Source organism: Anastrepha ludens, chromosome 4, assembly GCF_028408465.1.
Source record: "Anastrepha ludens isolate Willacy chromosome 4, idAnaLude1.1, whole genome shotgun sequence".
Taxonomy (NCBI): Eukaryota; Metazoa; Arthropoda; class Insecta; order Diptera; family Tephritidae; genus Anastrepha; species Anastrepha ludens.
In genome coordinates this window covers 45,714,543-45,735,279 of record NC_071500.1, presented here as the reverse complement: position 1 = coordinate 45,735,279, position 20,737 = coordinate 45,714,543, and the positions used below count along the sequence as shown (strand labels likewise).

At 32.9% G+C, this 20,737-nt stretch overlaps 1 protein-coding gene across 4 annotated transcripts in view; it reads right to left on the bottom strand.

Annotated features, from left to right (window-relative positions):
• The window catches only part of LOC128862144 (uncharacterized), a 188,095-nt gene that overhangs the window by 31,269 nt on the left and 136,089 nt on the right, over positions 1 to 20,737 (bottom strand). For all 4 annotated transcript variants that reach the window (XM_054100607.1, XM_054100608.1, XM_054100609.1 and 1 more), the window contains exon 3: positions 14,274 to 14,470. In XM_054100607.1, coding sequence (XP_053956582.1) covers positions 14,274 to 14,470 — 197 coding nt within the window. The remainder of the gene's footprint in view (positions 1 to 14,273; positions 14,471 to 20,737) is intronic.

The window sequence follows — 20,737 nt, the reverse complement described above, 5'->3', positions numbered from 1 at the left end:
AATGTTCTCAGAAATTACAGTACTCAAAATTATCTTTTCAATAGTGTATCACCATTTCGAGAATTGGATAATAAATAAAAGAGTTATTAAGAAAACGCACGCTTGGCTGTTTTAGGACTCGCCAAGGACAAAAATTTGTGTGCCCCTAAAATCCTATTTTCAAAGTATGCTAAGGTAGTTGAAAGCCTCTTTTGGCAACACAGGCTAACGCACACATTAGCTTAACTAACTGAATTCGCAGCGTCTAGCCAGTTTGGCTTACAGCTTAGCCAAACTTCTTCCAACAAACATGCACATACGATGAAGAGAAATACTCGGTCGGTAATATTTGGCTTTTTGTTGTTGCAGCAGCAGTTATATCCTTTAGTGGATTTTTGCTTAATTTCAGTCATATTTTCCATTTAACGTCCCCCAAGAGGCCTATTTAAGGGCTCGTTAACTTTCCCATGACCAGCTCATTTATAGCAGCTGCAAAGCATACGTACATATACATTCATGCATTCGAGCAAATGTATTTATAACAACACATAAATATGCATAAAATGAGTGTACACAAATGCCTATAAGGACAAACGCTTGTACATATTTATGTACAAACAAATGCGCATACATGGCCTTATATATGAACTCTTTCATATCTTTGCATCCTGCTACAACTCAGTATAACTGGGAAATGTATATATGTACATACTGTATGGAAGTATTACTTGTACATATGTATATACAGTTGTAGGTTGAACAGGGCACACTTCAATGAACGAAATGTAACTAAACGGTTAACAAACAATAAACTAAGTAGTGTCTGGAGTGCGCCTATAACACTAAAATGCATATTTTGGGTCGATATTAGGGCAGCAGTTAAATCTTTTTGTCATTCACATAGACATTTTACAAACAGTTAAACAAAATATTAAAGGTATTAAAGTATAAGTATAAAGCAATCATTGAGGTGGCAATGAAATGTTGTAATGCAGATGAAATTTCACTTAGAAACGAGCTTCTTAATGAAAAAGTACCAAAATGTGTTTCGTGGTGGCGAATAGATTCGACACATTAGCAGTGCGTAGCATTCATTTCGAAAATATACCAACAATTGTCGGTATTAAATTGACTGCATAATAGTACCTACAAATTGAGTTCAGCACACGAATAGCCACCCGACAAGTGGAGAGCAATATTTGGTCGGTGCGAAGATTAGTTGGGTAAAAGTCTCCCGCGAGACAGCTTACAGGATTTTGATGAACTGTTTTTTGAGTTTTCAGAAAATTATGATCATCCATTGATTAGAAAATCCACAAAGAGTGGAAGAATGCGGAGTCAAATCAATTACAGATTGCTGGACATTGACACAGTGCATAGTTGCAGTTGTTGCAGGATGCCCTTAGCATTAGGCTTCTTACGTATTATGCTTTTCGCCAGTGCCAGTTGTCCATTTAAATGGTGTCTCGTATTAATATTTATTTTTTTTTTTGTATTGTATTGCTGTCAGTGGTTCATGTTCATGTATCGCACCTGTAATTCCCCTTTGACATCAATGCAACGTAGCTGAAGGATTATTACAGGCATAAGATTGCGACCGACGGTATATTCTGTCGCTAATCACGATACAACAGCAAATAATACATACGTTTGTCACATATCTCAAAATGACTTAAATGCTTTAGTAATTATTTGTTTGCTAATTTTACTTTCATATTTTCTGCTAACACTTAATTACTTTCACATAGTAAACATTTCTGCTGCAAAACCAGTTCCTTTACTGGTCGTGTTAACGATGATAAAATTACTCACCAAACAACCTTTATAAATTTGAATTTATGTATGCAGCTATGTGTAAATATATGTACACATTCAGGCAGAAACTTAGTTAAGCTCTGCACTGCCTACATAAATCCCTGAGGTTGCTTCAGTTGCACGTGAACCACATAAATATATGCTACCTACGTGCCGTAAATACGCATATGTCCATATGTATGTATTTTCTTGTGTACGTGTGTGCGTTTATGTATAGTATATTTGTGTCTTTGCTTAATTATTATTAAGTGCCCAACTATTAATAAGTAAAGGAATAATTTATGAGTCAAAAGAAAACTTTGTGGCATGACCAAGAGAGCGGATGAGAGTGAGTTTGAGGGAAAAAAAACAAAAAGAAGAAAGTTAGACTAAATGGTATGCCAGTAAAAGACCTACGTTGCGGCTTACAAAAGACACACAAGCCCATGCATGCTGCATGCATACATACAGCTATATTTCCTGAAATATTATACACATATACATATGCATATGTGTACTTATGAGCCTTACTTAAATCTTGTATGAGTATGCGTATGCCTATTATGTAATTTAGTTGCATGAATACTTGCAAACTACAGCGGCTTTAGTGCTAATTACTGATTTATGCCAGCACAGATTGTACAAGTGTGTGTGTGTAGCAGAGAGCAGAGTTGATTGCATAAATTGCATACCAACTAATTAATGGACAATGCAAGAATGCAGAAAATTGCTCCAAAATTCGTTTAAATAAAATTTTGGTAAAAAAACGTTTAAAATTGTTCCATAATTACACTAGCAAAGAGAATTTCTCTCTGACTCGAATTGGTCACACGGGGCGTATGTGGAACTTTAAAATTGCAAGCTACCCTAAAAGACTCTGCGATAGTATATTTTATTCCTTTAATTATGTTTGTAGGTATGCCACAGCATTTAATTTTAACTCATTGCTCTTTAAATTGTATCCATTTGTGGCAATTATTGTTTTATATGCACAATGTGGTAAATAAACGCATATACGAAGGATGCGCCGATAAAAAAGAAGCAAAACGAGATTAACAAATAAATTAACTTTGTACTTTTGCTTTTTAATTTATTTGGCGTTGCATGGCCACGCAGTGTAATGCCACTTCGGTAATTTCATGCCATTCGCTCGTTCCTTTGCCTTTTGATTGCATTGTGTCTATGGTACGGCGCGTTCAAGTGTGTGTGTGTGTGTGTGCCCATTGTAATTTTGTAGTAGTTCATAGTGCGAAAAATCCCATTTATTTTAATTGCTGCCATTTTTTCGTTTGTTTTTGCTGGCCATTGGCATTGTTGCGCCTCATGATGTTGCGGTTGAAGTTTGAGGTTTTCGTATAAATGTATATAAAAAACCAAAAAAAAAATAATGTTAAACAGTAAAAAGTGCATTATATTTGCATATCTAAGTAGATGCATATTTACTTTCAAACGCTTTGTTTTGGGATAACAAAATTAAAATTTAGTGTAACGCGCTGCGTGTTTTGTGTTTTGCGTTTAGCGTCCGTCGTTTCGTTTTTTGTGACTTTTTGCACGTTTTTCTTTTGTGTGTTGTTTGTGTGTGTTTCAGCTATTTTTATGCTGTTTACCACAGTTCTTGCTTCTAACTCGTTTTATTTTGTGAATTGTCAGTCTATTATAGCCTGCACAGTTCATATGATTGCGTATATACACACATACATAAGTGTGCGTGTGTGCTAGTATATGACTACAGCGAAGTGTAGCATGCGGGTATTGTGTTCTGCAGCCGCTAACGTTGCTATCATTCCATTTTGCGGTAACCGTTGTATGCCACAAAAAATTCGCTACTTTTTTATTCGGTCACACTAATACGAGTACGTGCCCATTTCTATTTGCCGTGTATTGTAGTAATTGCTGTGTGCGCGTGAATATTCACTAAATTAATTTGCATAATTTATCGTTGTATGCAGTTGTACAATAATTTTTTATTACCATTTAGAAAAATAAAAGAAAAAAGTAATTAAATAAATGGTTGACGTACATACATGTATTCAAAACTTACCTCTGTGTAGAGGTGAGAAGTGTAACAATTTGAGTTTAAGAGAGACATCTATTATATGACAAAAATTTTACTCATATTTACCTATAAAAATATAATTAATTTCGAAAAAAAGCTATAATTTACATGCTTTTATGGTCCAGCTTAATTTAGTTATTTTCCATTTCGAAAATCAAGCAAAACAAATACAAATGAACATAGTTTTTCACTAAATCCGAAATCGAAAATAAAATGAGTATCAAATATACACCGTGCGCTTTTGAAGCGTTTTTAAACGGGGAGAAGTGCGAACATTATGACAAGTACTTGTGTGGCATTTATTTCATTAAATATACATAATAATGCAGTAAATGAATATTGAGTTCCACACATAAAGGCTAATTGGGTTCGCGAGGAGCAAACGTGGCTATGTCAGTTCAGTTTGGAATAGTCAATCATGTGATGGCGTATTTAAATGAGTACTGTTGCAGCACAGCAGAATTGATAAGTAGGGAATTATTAGTTTCTGGTATGGAATTGGGTTTACCTATAGTATTTAACTAATTTGATGCTTCATAGTAATAGGAGATTGTTGTGTGCCCACACATACATACATACATACGAAGGGCGTTCAATGTATTATAGTGAAATATTAATAATTGAAACAAAAAAAAATTTTATACATAAAATTGTACAAAATTGCAGCCATTAGTTATCTGCGTAGTAATCTTCCCAGACGCGGCAATATTGAGAAAATTTTAACCAAACGCTGTGAGTAAATTCCTTACAAAACAAAGGAAAAATCAAGAACCATTTTAAAAAAAAAAAAAAAAATGGTGGCTAATTATCACGATTTTGCACCTTCACTATCTTCAATTCAAAAGTGGTAAAGTGAATTTAAAAGTGAAAAAGAGAACAGAAGAAAAGGCAAAAGAATTAAAAAACGTGTACTATAGGATGGTCGAATAATGGGTAAATTATTAACAGAGATATCTAACCTATATTTTTGTGCTTCATACTATTCTTCACGACCCTCTTAATCCCGCAAAAGGGAGGGCAAGGCGTACACCGCAAATGCTCACGGCATCTCAAAGACAAAAAAGAGTTGGGTGCTGTAAAGTTTCTGAAGCTCTATGGCAAAAATTGGATAAATTGGACGATTTTATTTTTACTGGTAAATGAGGCATGGCTTCATCCTTATGACCCCGAGCGTAAGCAAAAGTCTATGTAGTGCCATAAGAAGACGCTATCGCCTAAAAATGTAGCCGGGAAGACCACGGCGGATTTAACCGGGAAGACCATAGCTACTGTGTTTTAATATTCGAAAGCGATTTTATTGATTGATCAAACGAAAATGGTTACTTTCTATTATAAAATTTGAAAAAAGATCTTGGTAGAAAAATATTTCCGCTCGGTGAAGAGCTCAAGGCAAGATTAGCCTTTTTAATACCAAATTTGAAAAAATATTTACGTAGTAAAATATTTCCGCTTAATGAAGAGCTCAAGACAATAAACGTACATTTTTTAAACAAGGAGGACTTAGATATTTTTTCGAGGGCATCAAAAAATTAGTTTCAAAATAAACATATATTATTATTGGAGATTATATTGAAAAATAAAAATTCATTGAAGAGAATTCTTCTTAGTCCCTTAAGAAATATTTCATTATAGAATTAGTATTTTTTGACTATCATTGAAATCACCAAAAAAAATTTGGTCTCGTGCTTACCATTTCTTCTGCTACCATCATATTTTCATATGAAAGTTATAGCAAGCAAAGCCAGAGCTAATAAGAGTTGGTTTTTCTAGATTTTCAGCGCATGATTTTTGAAATGTTAGACAGACTACGTGGGAGTTTAGCCTGCGCTACCTCGTAGCGGTGTTTCTAAAGGTTTCTGGAAGCTAATATAGAAGTCAAGCCCATAGAAGGATGCATCAAGTGTATTATATCTAGATGTAGGAGTAGTTTGAATAAGATGAATAAACAAATAGTTTTCAAGAAAAATAAAAAGTTGTTATTTCCTTTGAGAAAACTATGGACATTTCTGAATTTTAAAACGCTGCATAGTTAAAGAAAAGGTCAAAACTATCAAAAGGGTTTTTCAACACGAAAGTTGGTTTTCATTAGGTATAAATTCGAATATCTTGTCAACTCAGATTATTAATTTTTTGACATGCCCGCAGTATAAACTTTGTCAATTGTTGCAATGAATTTAATTTCGCTCGAAATCGCTTTAAAGTAAGAAAAATTCACTACGAATATGGTCGATCTGCATAAGCAACATTTCGTTTAATTCGTGATGCTTTAGGTAAAAATAATGCTCCGTCAGAGGACTCTATTAAGAACCAAGTCGATTGGCTGGAATCTATATCAAAGCGAAGTTATTGAGACCTTTTTTCATGCTCATCGTAACACTTTTTGATGCGGAAAGTGTTCTGGAAATGCGGTTCGGATTATTAGATTATGCTTTTAGGAGAACAATGAATTTATTGCAAACCAAATTTCCTGCTCGCATAATTTCACGAAATTCCGCTGTTAGTTGGCCACCCCATCATTAGATTTAGTACCACAGGATTAGTTTTTTTCGGCATTATTTAAGAGAAAGAATATATATGGATCCAGACGCATTGATTCCAGCCTTAAGATTTCAATTTAAAATTTAAATTAATAAAATTTGCAACTTTTTATTGTATTCATAATTGGCACCTTACTCTTTCACATACAATTAAAATATGTATCGTTTTCATCTAAATTCATTTTGAAAAATAAAGTTCTTGCTAAAAAACCCTCTAGATATGTTATATTATACGTTTAGGTAAGCTGCTATTTTCGGGTTAGCCCTTCTTTCATATATATTATATAAAGTATTACTGTTCTTAAAATAAAAAAAAAATGTTAGCTAAAGAACACAAAAATTTAAAACATTAATTTATTTTTTTTTTGGAAAAAACCTTTACAGTTGAGTCTTCTTTTTTGCTATTGTGACCAACTCATCAAATATACCTACATATGTTTACTAAACTTTCAACTCAACAAACTGCTTTGACCAATTGCTAAATAAAATTCTAAAATAAAGTTAGTTCGCTGCATTGTGCCAGTCGCAGGTACATACATACATATATGCACACATAAGAAAAAATCTACATATATACATATTCGCATATCATATTTCGTATCGAATTTTTATGACATATGTTTGAGAATGAATATGTATATATATGTGAACGAGTGTATGCATAAGTGCATGAATGAATGTATGAAGCCAATTATTTATATGAATTCATTCAGGCCATCCATACATATGCTTATATATGTATGTATCTATTCAAAACCATTAAAACGAATGAAACTCTTGTAAAAAACAAGTACTTTGCTATCAACAATATAAATGTGTTTGTATTGCTCCCCCAATTCCACTCCCCAGCTGCTAACAACTGTTGAATTTGTAGTCATATTTGAAGCCGAACTTATTACCTACACAAATGGTTCGAATGTTCCTTGCATGTGCACCAAACTGTTACAAAAAAAAAAAAAACTTTTTATACGCAGACTAAATTTATGTATACATGGAACTGTAGTCATACATATACATGCATGCATATGTATGAGGTTGTGCGAAGTATTTACGTTCATGTGCAAATATTTTTGTCAAGTTGCAGTTAGTTTCACTTTTTACGCTCCATACAAATAGGAGCTATTAAGTTTGAAATGATAAATTGTAATGGATCGTGTTGGTGACACTCGGCTACAATACAAATTCAAATTTGCGATATACATATTTACACCTATAAATATATGTGCATGTATGTATTACGGATTACCAGTAGGAAAAAAATAGTATTATATTATACAAAAATTGAGAATTGTGATTTTCCAGCAAATCAGAAAATAATTACGTATTTGGAGATGTAAAATCCTTTGAACGTTTTACCCAGCCGTTTTTAGTGAGTCATATCTCACGAAGCATACATGCGCAAATGAATGGCATCCTCTACAGTCCACGACAAATGGTAATACATAAATATCCTCAATGCTTTTTTCAATACACAGCATTTTGTTTTGTTCAACATTTTCTTAATAAAAATACTGTACAAAAAAACATACAAAAACCAAGTTTCAAGTTTATACAAAAATGGGCAAAATTTCACAAAATTTTCCCCAGCATTCCACGATACTGCACTAGAATTTCTAGAAAAATTTTCGGTATGCAGTTTTATAGCCTATTGAATTGTAGTAAATACAGTGTACGCTTGAAGGTGTTAGACAATTTTGTTGATTTTTTATAAATTTTTACCCTGACGGTGTCGCACATTTTTTCCATATAACAAATGTACGACATTATGGAGACATTACATAGGGAAAATGCTCAACACCGTTAATTTTTGTATGTACAATATAACATTTTAAAATAGAACTTATATGAATTTTGTTAGACTTTTATAAAAAACTAATAAATACTCAACAAAAAAAATTGGCAAAACTGGTTGATATCATATCAATCGTTTTGCTATCGTTTCGTTAACACAAGAAATTATGTGTATATATCAGTTTGTATTAATAGAAAAAAAATAGAAATAATAGAAAAATTTGCGGCAGTCGTAGCCGAATGACTTTGTGCATAACTAGAATACAGTTAGGTTAGGTTAACCATAGAGTTGGGCCCGTATTTGAAATCTATTTTAGTATGAGACACCAAGTCATACAAAAGTTTTTTTCTAATAGCGGTTGGCCCACAGAATCGGCAATGGCAAACTTCTGAGTGTATTTTTGTCATGAGAAAGCCGGAGGTTCGGAGGTAGCATAAAACTGTAGGGCACAAAACAAAACCAAGTCATACATATGACGAGGCATGGTTTTATTACAATATATTATTTAATGTGAGATGTAAGATTTTAGCGGATGATTTTAAGCTTGACGGAAAAGTTACAGTAGGAGTCATTTTGCCAAACGTGGCAATCTAATTAAGTACCTGCACGGCTTCTTTATCGCTGTATCATACAAGTTCTATATAGTAGATGAAAATATCATCATAGTATCATGAAATGGAATGGTAGTACTGCTTCCTGTTGTGGAAATCATAATTTATAGCAAAGGGCATGGAATGGTAGTACTGTTTTCTTTTGTGGAAATTGTCATCTAGCCTCTAGATATGCAGAGCAATGACGGGCCCTAAACTCATGTATGGATAACTTTGAAGTACTCACTAAGCTTTATAGCGACACTAATCTAATAGAGAAAAGTGAAAAAAATATGTGTTCGTTTAGAAAAGAAGCTGTAGCATGAACAGAATTTTACAAAATGAAAGTTTGCATAAAATTTAACAACTCTGTTTTATTGAAAACAAAAGGCCAGTGAAGACGAGATCTCTGATATACATATAAAGTACTTTTGTTTAATTGAAGATTTACTGATATTAAATTGAAATTTAATTTTAAAATTTTTAATTTTTACATTTAATTTTTAAATTTAATTTTTAAATTGTTTCGCAGTCAGTAAATTAAATATTCAATTGTTAAATTTTCTGCAAACATTCAGTTTTAAGTTAAATTTTTAAGTTTTGAATTTTTTTAAGAACTACCACATTTGAAATTTAAAAATAAAATACTTTGCTTCAGCTGCAACTTCATTAACTATAGCCAATCTGATTTTGCAACTTCTGGCAACGATTTAAACAGGAATTATTTTGGAAGCAAATTTCTTCTGAAAGATGTCCAATTTTAAAAAATGCAGTAATGAGATTACTCTGAACGCTACTTTCTTGCTCATGCAAAACAATTTCTTGAATTTTTTAAGAATTGCGCTTATCTCTGAACCAATCGATTTCGATTTATTGGCCAATAAAGCTATGTAATATTTTTTCCACTAAACAGCAACTACTAAAATCGGAAATAATTCATTAAATTTTACCAAAATTTCTATTTCTATTATGCCCTCGCACTTTAAAAATGATTTTTTTTAGATTTTTTTGAATTTCGCCACAACTTTTTTTTATTTATTTACATCTGATTATTTTCCATTCTCGCTGGCTTTTTCAACGAAAAATGCAAGTTACTTTTAAATGATTTTTTTTCGGTTTTTTTGTAGTGTGTTGAATTTCGCTATTAATTTTATTTATTTTTTAATTGCATCTGATTCATTTCTATTGAGCGCTCGCTTCTTTAAAGAAAAATGTAAGTAAATTCCAAATTGATTTTTTTTAATTTTTTTTTAATTGAACATTTAATAATTTTCTTCAGTTTTTAACAATATTTTCTTCAGTTTCTAACAACTTGAGCCAGAGTTATTGTAATATCGTGGCAAGATGTAAATGCAAAGGCGCTTTTCCGTCCATTTGAGTCATTGCATTGTTGTAAGTGCATGAAATAGTTTTGGATCAGAGTATTTGTTGGCATTGTTGGCATTTTTGAACATCTTAAGTTAAATTTGTTCGACACTACTGCTTTTATGTATCGCTGAAGATACCAAAGTAAAGTACTAATTTTATCTGTCACTGCTAGCCACTTATTTAGAAGAACATTCCTGTTAAGCTATGACACACCAAATATCTGTTAATTGCAGCCAAATGTTTTAATTTAGAATAAATATTTGAAATTGTAGTACTGCTTACATCATTAATACAACCTTATTCATGGCATATATGTAGACCATTTCCAGGTAAATTCTATAACTCTTTATGTAGCCATGTTAATTTAATATAAGCAAAAGCTTGTCCGGTTGATGTTAATTTTTTCGCTCTACCATCCGATCGGTTAGAAGAGTTGAATTGTGATGGTCAGGCTAGGTGTGAATATTTTTTAGACTTTGAATAGAACACATTTTGCAATTGCTAATAATTTCCTGAGCGGCTTACCACCATTTACACAGCCATATGCAATACCAGAATCGTACATATACGAGTAAGTATTGAGCGACACAGCACCAGTTAAATGGATACAGTATTTCCTTCAAATATTCATTTTAAAAAATTTCTGTTGCATTATTTGTATGGGTGCAATAACTTTTATTGTTAAGTTATTTATTCCATGCGTTTTTTCATGCTAAACGATACATATGTTTCAGAGCTTGGAATTTTGAATTGAGTATTTTTCGGTCGTTTTTTAAAGCTGCTATTAGTCGCTTCACAATTGTGTGAATTTGTATCATATTTAGATGACTTAAATTTTTTAAATTTATGGCGCATATTAAATAAGTATTTTAAATACTAACAGATAACTGTTTGGGAAACTCGCATTTTATGGATTTTGTACGTTTTATTTTTATAGCCGTACATTTCTGCGCGGTTGTATGAAAAAGCGTAAAGAAATCGAGATAGATATAGACAAGTATATTCCAAAATGCTCAGAATGATGAGTGGAGTCGATTTAAATATAACTGCCCGTGCATTCGGGGACTCCATAATTAGTGCAAAATTTATATATTTTAATAAAACTTCGTTCACATATTATTTTTTGCTATTAAGAGTGGACGAAATCAGTTAATAGCTACATCCACTTCTCATCTATCACTAATTGTCAATAAAGAAAACAAAGTGGTATCTCTGTTTTAAACAAAGCAAAAATAAAGTGATTAACTCAAAACATGAAATATGATCAGAGTCAAATTTTGGAAAATATGCATTGCCACACCCATTTTTGGATAAATGTGCGTACCTCGATAACAAATTAATAAAACTCGCCCTAACTATGTACACTTGGTGCTTCTTTATTTGGGTGACCTCGTAAAGACATCAAAAGAACGACTTGGCTTTATATTGTAAGAGCATTTGACTATGAGAAAGCTCTATTCAATGGGGGTGCCGCGTTTGCTCACTGTTGAGCAAAAACAATAACGTTTTGATGATTCCGAGCAATGAGAAAACTACATGAATTGAACTTCGTCACATTTGGCAGCGACTACTGGCTGTTCGCAAACCTAAAAGAAATTTCGCTCGAATGAAGAGGTTATCGCTGAAACTGAAGCTTATTTTGAGGCAAAAGATAAATCGTTCTACAAAAGTGGTATTGAAATGATAGAGCGGCGTGGGAATGATTGTGTTGTTCTTGATGGAAATTACATTGTTGAATTAAGCTAATTTGGAACGGAACACAAAAACAAAAAAAGTTCTTTGTTAAGCCCGCGACTATTCAGCACATGTTTTACATACACAAACACTTGCAAGTTAACTTGTATATTGTTATTTTTACTTTCAATTTTATTTATGTTTATATTAGCTTAACCAAACTAATTTGAGAACGTTGCTATTCGCGTCCATTTTCACGAAGGGTCTGATAAATCTGTATAAGGGGTTATCTTTCTAAAAGTCGATTACCGATAGGCTATGGGAATTAATTGCACAGTTGCAACGGGGTGAAGCTAATGGGCCATAATTGTATAGATGAATGAGTTGACCAAAGTGAATGCTAAAGTATGATGTCATAAATGCAAATCTCCCATGCCTTCTATGCGTTTTTATATCCCCGCTACTAGATACTTATACCCATCACAACGAAGTTTTGCTAAAATAATGCGAAATATTCGAGGAAAATTCAATTATTAACCTGCATTAGTTAGAATATAATAGGGACATGTGCCACTTATTAAGAATACGATAGACTAACGAAGCGTTTTTTGTCGCATTTGAACCCATCTTTTTATCTGAACTTTTTTCATATCAGGTTAATTTGCATATTTTGCGGAATATGGGTGGCAATGGAGCTAAAAAGGCGCACCCACATAGCTCGCTTGAAAAAAAAATGTTATCTTTTCCTTGTAATGTTGGTAAACTATGTCTCGATTTTACTCGAGTTGTCATGTGCACGATATGTAATGCCTATATATTTCTTGGTATACATATTTATGTCTATATCAATCTCTATTTGGTTATTATTCGCTAGTGCATTAGCTGGCACGAGTCTAATAAATTTCTTTAAATAAAATGATATATAGAATAGCATAGACCAGTACTGATCCCTATTCTTGGTAGAAGATTTTATGGAAGCTTATGCTATAGAACCTGTTTTTGTGAATTTCCAGCACATAAGTTTCATAAAAAAATATGCCGTTTATCATTTGCTAAAATTCGTTTAATTGCACTGATGCACTGATTTTTACTAATTTATTTGATATTTTTTATTTCTTCAACATTTTATTTTTAAATCTTTTATAGGGAAGAAATGCTGACATGTGTGCTTACGTGTGTGAGCGTTTGTATCGCGCCGAATTTTCGTGATTAAATTCTACAAAACGTCTTACCATAGTGAAAAATTTGTTAAAAGAACACTTGTAATAAAGTTAAGATTACATTTATAAATAATTATTTACAAATAATTACAAATAATTATTTTTAAAATTAGTATTTTTTGTTATTATTATAATTTTTGATTTTGCAAAAGTATTAATAGAGGTTTTAGCTCTGATATATACAGATACTGATATATACAAACTAAAATACTGTAATAAATTCATATGTACAATAGGTAAATGTTGGAATGAGTTGAAGAACAGAAATAATAAAAAACCATAGATGAAATGATAATAAAAAACCATATATGAAATAATAATGAAACAAAAAACGAATAATCATTAGACATAAACTTAAGTGCAGAGTAAAGTTTAACAAAAAACCATTAAAACCAGCAGTGGTATTGAATGAAAGAAAAACATTAAACAAAAAATAATGTAAAATATATAAATATAAATGTAAATGGCGAGATATTTTTACCAAAATTTATGAAAAGAAAATTTATAATAATTTCCAAAAAAAAAAAAATGTGTTGCTTTATGAAGAACTGAAATTTACAAAAATAAAATTTTTATTTTCCAAAAAACAAAAAAATGTGTATTGTAATGAACTGCATTGAATTGAGCTGTATTTTTATTTTTATATTTAATTGAAGAAAAATTTGAAATTAAAATTGGGAATACATAAAATTAGAGTAAATTGTGTTGAAATCAGAAAAAAATTTAAAAAATTCTACAATTTCTAAAAACAAAACGATACATTGCTTTAGAGCGAATTTTTTCTAATCAATGAAGAATAAAAAATTATAATTATAAATAAATGAAATTAGAATAAATTGCCTTAAAAATTTCTATTAAAAATTGAAATTAAAAAATGTTGTGCTCATAACAAAAAATGTAATAACATGAAGTGATTATGAAAAAACATAAATTATCTTATATTTACATTATATTTACAAGTTTATACAAGTATTATAAAGAGTCAGTTCGGAAACCATTGAATTAATCAAATTGGTTGAGTAGCTGTTACCAGGCGTTGCTCATACGCCCAGCCGTGTTACACTATGTACATTGTTTAATTTTGGTTTTATTTCGTTCAACACCCATAACAATAATAAAAGCTGATATTAAGTAACTTTTGTGATAAACTCGCACTCTTTGTTTTCGTTGGTTTTGTTGTTTTTGTATTTTAGTTTGTAACAGCTTTTCATTTTACATTTCTATTTCTATTGTTCTTAACATATTGGCAACTCTAGTAAATACCTGGTTGGCTGGCGCAGCGTTCGGTTGTTGTTGTTGATAATTAGATGGCTGCTGCTGCTGCTGCAAGTGTTGTGGTTGGTGCTGTTCAGCTGGTTGTTGCTGACCAGATACGGGATAATGAGCAGAAGTTGGTTGTGGCGTGAATTCTCTAACGACACGCTCCTCCGATACGGGTGGCCAAGCAACGCGCTTGTAACCTGCGAAGAGAGACAAGTGAAAAAAAAAAAAAATTTAAATGTGAGTGCTAAATTTGGAAGGGCTTTACAGATTGAGTAAAAATGCTTATTTATGTCTATGTAGTGAACTGGGGACAAGACAAATGCTTAATGTATGTAGGCAAGCATGTGTTGGTGGCCGAAATGATAGACATTTACAAACTTCGTACATATGTGTGAATGTATCATTAGGAGTTGTGAAAAAAAATATAAATTAACAAGTTCAAATTTGTTATATTCCGACCTCGGATAGTTTATGTTTTTATTTATAGTTATTTACTTATTTTGTTTATATTAATATTTTTATTTTTGAATTAAATAGTTGAGCGCCTTTTTACAGATTTTGTATATAAAGTCAAATGCGTATGCATAACTAGGTATATTAAGCCCGAAAAAAGGAATAGTATAGTGTATGATTTTAGTAATGGATAACTAGGTGCAATACTGATAAATTGCCTTGTACGCCACTTAAGCTCGGGCACCAACAACAAAGAAATTAAACCATCATTTAGTGCGACATTTGAGTAAGCAATATTCAGTAAAGGCGTATCAAAAATTAGTTTCTGATATTAACAATCGTTTATGTAACGATGAGTTCAAGCTGCTTGATTTATTTTGCAGAAATGAAATCCAATAGAAAATCTAAACAAGACAACGAAATTTGTATTCTCATTTGAAAGCATTTTCCTTGGCATTTTTTTATTTTGAATAATTTGTTGGCGATTGAAATGACCCATTCTAAGAATCAATATTTCGGTAACAAGAGCTAACAACTCGAACAATACGTGCCGAATGGTTCGAAAAAGCTTTCAATACCTAAGATGTAAGTGGCTTACACATTTATACATTTAGTTTTACACGCAAGCCCAAGAGAATATCACATAATTTAGGCGAAAATTTACTCGCCCAGAATTTGGACTAAACAGTTTATCGAATCGATGTCTCTATGTCGGTAGCTTTTGAAGCTTTTAGGGTTGCTTATAAGCCCAAAATATCAACATTTTGCTTATTTATATCACAAATAAGGGAGAATGTACATACATATATGCGAATGGTCTTCAAAAAGACATGTCTAGATGTTGTAAAAATTTGGACTCTTTCAGGTTACACTATTTTCATTCAAAATGTGGCACCTATCAATTATATATTTAAAGTGACTTCATTTCAACATCCAGCATGATCCTGGCTACATGTAAAACCCGCTGAACAGTTAAGTCATGAAAGTCTAATTGTTGAGAACGTTGAGATATCGATGTTTCAGGTTGTTTAGCAACAATTTGCGATACTGCAGCAATATCCTTACAGAGCGTCCAGTTTTTGGTCTGTTAGTACTTTTTTTATCCTCGAAACTGGTTCTATTCTTCCAATTTTTTTACCAACCTTTGAATTGCCCACTCATTCGGACATTTATTTCCACCAAAAAAATTACAAATTTTGCGATATGTTATTCTTAAAGATCGATCATTGTCATAACAACTTTCAATAATTTTAACGCTTTGTTCTATCATGCAAAATTGTACATCTGTCTACTTGACAGATATGGAAGATGACATAGAAAAGGTACTACCGTCTAGGTATTATTCACTGCTGACATCTAGGCGACACTTTTTAAATACCTTTCGTTCTTGTAAAATTAAATAACCATCACATAATTTCTTTTTAATTTCGATCAATAAAATTTCTAAAGTAAACTCGTCACTGTAAGTGGTTCGTCTTCGGGGCTTCCAAGAACCCAATTATTTTTAAAGTAATATAAATTGAAATTTTTTCTCTGCCTTAAAAAACTGATTTGTACAATAAGTATATAAATATGTTTTTCGTAATGAAATGACAAATAATACTGAGTAAATATATCATCACAGCTCGACATAACTCAAGCATGACTTACTAAAAACGTTGGCTTACGAATATAATTAAAAATGCTGCCCATATTGACCAAAAGTCATTAAAACCAAGTAAATTCTTTGTCATTTCGTTTGTCAAAGCAGCAGCTTAGATTAAAAGGCAGCGCTGTTAGAAGTGTCATTCGCCACAATCGAGTGGCGAAGTCACGCTGACACAAAGTGCACTGGAGCTGGATGTTGATGTGACACCAACAGCAGCTAATTGTATGCTGGAAATTGTGGTTTTATATAGTGAACGAGCTGTTATTGCTTGATGTTGAATCCGTTTTGTTTTTATACAACGACTGTGGCAGCATAATGACAAAGCGCCACAAACTGTGTATTTGCATAAATTCATTATTAAGTATTTACCGGAGAACTATTTCAATTCGATATTTTCGTTGTTGCATTGCTATTGTTGCAAGCAACAAGAGTGGGTTTGAAAACGTGAAATGAATGCAAAAAACTTGCACTAATACAATTTTCAAGTTCTTTCTTATTTCCAATTAAATCTCGTTTCTATTTTTCGAGTGTGTTTGTGAGCTGTAATTGCCTATCTCTATTTTCCATTTCTTTTTGCCTTCACATAAGGGTGTATTTTTCTTCTCGGCGAGCGCCACTCATGTTTCCACAAATAATTGAAGAGTGACTTTTAAATTAATTTTTATATACCTACATATTTTGCATTTTTCCTACCACTCGAATTTTCCATTGATTGTTTCGAAACAAAAGAAATACAATAATAGTAAATGTAACTTTCATGGAACTTTGCAATTTGTGGGATTGTTTTTTGTGTCAACAGAATTTCAATGAAATTGAATGACACTTGAAATTGACCTTTGTTGACTTGTGCAACCACAATTTTCATGCAAAAACTGCGGTGAATTTTTTCGCAGTATAATGCCGGCGTATAAATTTGCTTGTGCAAAAAAAAGCTAAGAGAAAAACGAATATATGAGACAGTAAATGCACGCTGAGCAGATTTGGGAGAATTTCGTTTTATGCACGCATTCCGTTATACGGGTCGTATGAGTAACCAAATTGGAATTAGCAATTAGCTTGCATACATACATACATATGGTATATAGAGTATAAATACATAAATACCATCATTAAACAGTTAAGCGTTGCTAATAAATCCGCGCGTGTTCGCATTTGACTTAAATTTATAAACCATTATTCGAAATTTATGATTTAACGCTTCTCATAATTACTCATATATAAGCACATTGCCTTATATATTGTATATACACGCAACTATATACGCACTATGCTCAGCGCATAAACATAAATATGTATTAATTAAGGAACATAATAACTTTTCCATTGCAATTAGTGTGGCCACAAACACCAGCGTAGCAGTAAACAAATTACAAAGAAAATATCTGGCATTACCTGAAAACAAATCAATGGCATTGTTGTAATTAAAACAAATCTACTATGGGAAAAGCGTGCGTGTACATATTTGAAAAGCTAAAAGCAAACCACGATTTGTTACCTCAGTCACATTTCAGCAACATTGTGGCGAACATAAATTCGCTATAAATTGAGGCGAACTCAAATGCCAATATGTGTATGTATGTATGTATGTACATACGTACATAGCTATGTATGATTTATGGCAATGACGGACAGGGTCATTTGTTGGCAAAAGTTTGCGAAGTGCTAGTGGGCGCGCGAACGAGCGCTGGAGCTTAATACATCGGACGTGATATGACTGTATGTATATATGCAGGTGCATTGGGCACACTATACTACACACGGATTAGTAAGTAATCTCAGTAATACTTTTGATATTTATTTATATTTTTTCTCACAGACATAGAACAGAGGAATGAGTAAGAAATGGCTAGAATTGCAGTGGACGCAGCAAAATTTTAAATGACGGCAATTTTTTTATATTAAAAATTGCTATAGCTATTCTCTAGACTGGTGGATCGAAGAACCGATATATCCGCGCTGTGGTTATAATAAGTTGTGAATGGAAAATTTGGGCAAAGGATCATCTTATGGAGAGCATTCATCAATTGGTCATCACGATCATGCGACTTGTCACACCTCGATTATATTCATTAGGGCTGCACCAAGTCCACGCTAACTAGACAACTACTTTGGGCGAACACTTAACCAACAGTTGGGATGCTAAAGCCGTAATAAAAATGTAGTAGTGACCTTGTTGTTGTGCTAGAACTTGCCAAATCTGTTGATATTGTGCACTTATTAATGTCAAGGTAACAAGTCGACGATTTCTGCTGCTCAATCCAATGACAAAATTTCATTACGAATGGCGAACCTATCGCAGCGGTGACTTGAAATGGCCACTACTGTCGTGGTTAATCCCACTATACTTTTTGTTTAGAGGTTGTGAGGTTGTACTCGCGCCCATAAGAACCTTACCAATATATACTATAGGAAATATGGTATTTGAGAAGTAGAAGTGTTAAATATCAATAACGATGACAATATTTAAAAAGCTCAATATTTTTTTTTGTTTTTCAGAATATATTATTTATTGTTATATATAGAACCCCTTAATTAAAATAAAATACTTAACTAAATTTTGAAGTGTGTCCCCCACAGCAGGAAAAAGGACTCTAAATTTAAGAGTCAAGTCCATTCCCACTCTTGCTTTATTATGTAATTCTACACATTTTCTGTTGATCTTAAGAATTTGATTTTATTCAACATCCGTGGAGCCAAATCTTATGGCTGAGATAGCGTAGCACACTGATGTTTCGCACACCAATTGCGTCCTGAGCAATCAACCAACTAACCAACCGAAGGATTTCTCATCACTACTACTTATATAGTCTGGAATCATCATTTATTTTACTTCGGACAAGTCCAAGTTTAGTGGGTATAAGTGGTTTATGTAAAGTCGGAGAGGTGATAAGAAAATATTTAGTAATTTTTTATACATCTATATACACTTGCGAAGGTCATCTGAGTGAGTAAAGTGTCCTTGGAACAACTAACCATGATCTTTTATCTCAAATTACTTTTTAATTTCTATGCCTTTAAGTTCACAGCACAGGCGCAAAAAGAACCCATCGCCTAAGGGAATCCTGCCTGATAACATTTGATGTAACTTATAAGCCAGCGCTATGGCACGGAATCGGCTTACAGTTTCCGACAAGTGAGATATGAGAAGTGGGCCTTTAGATAGTCTCTATTCGGGAGCTTGCAGACAACTGCAACTTCTTCTATGTGGAGAAAGTTAAACGAATATATATAGATTTATATATATTAGGGCGGGTCGATTTAAAAATCGCTCATTGCTCTGTGAAAATTGTATTCTAGGGATCAAAATAAGAACCTTTGCCAAAACGAATTCTGATGCCCCCCAATTTGTGTCGAACGAAAAATCCCACTTTGACCCATTTAGAGTGCTCCAATCGAGTCCAAATGAATGACCGACCCCCACTAACTTTGGACGGCCGATCCACCCATGCCAGTGGCACGCCCCCTGGAACTCTCCTGGGGGGTTCCCCATACAATCATTTCAAAATACAACCATTTTTGGCCTTTACATGAGAAAAGAAACTAAAAAGTTCGACCCAAATTGGGGAACATCAGAATACGTTTTAGAGGTAGGGTTCCTTCGGCAAAGTTTCTTATTTTGATCCCTAGAATATGATTTTCACAGAGCATTGGGCGATTTTTTTGCCTGCCCACAAATCGACCCGGCCTAATATATATGTATATATTGTATATATAATTGGCACGTACACCCTTTTTGGGTGTTTGGCTGAGCTCTTCTTTCTATTTGTGGTGTGTGTCTTGATGTTGTTCCACAAATGGAGGGACCTACAGTTTCAAGCCGACTCCGAACGGCAAATATTTTTATGAGGAGCTTTTTCATAACAGAAATACACTCGGAGGTTTGTCATTGCCTGCCGAGGGGCGACCGCTATTAGAAAAATATTTTTCTTAATTTTGGTGTTTCACCGAGATTCTAACCTACGTTCTCTCTGTGAATTCCGAGTGACAGTCACGCTCCAACCGATTCGGCTATGGCAGCCGCCATAGCTGTAATAAATTGCCTATGTACCAAATTTCGAGGTCTGAAGGTGGTTATGGTCAATATTAGATTTAAAAAAGTACGGAAGTGCGTAAATTGAATTTGGCTGTTGTCGTTTTTATCCGTTTTCAATAATATTATATCCATGCCGAATATAAATGAGATACGCAGGTTTCAGGTTGTTCAATTAGTTTTGCAATGAGGACAATCCACGTCAGAACGTCCAAAAATAGCAACAACACCAGTTATCGTAGAAAAAAAGCAGGATATGGTATCGAAAAATCATCGGTTGGCGGAAAACGAGTTAGTAAAAGTCCTAGGCTTCTCGTTGAGCAGTGTAACTAA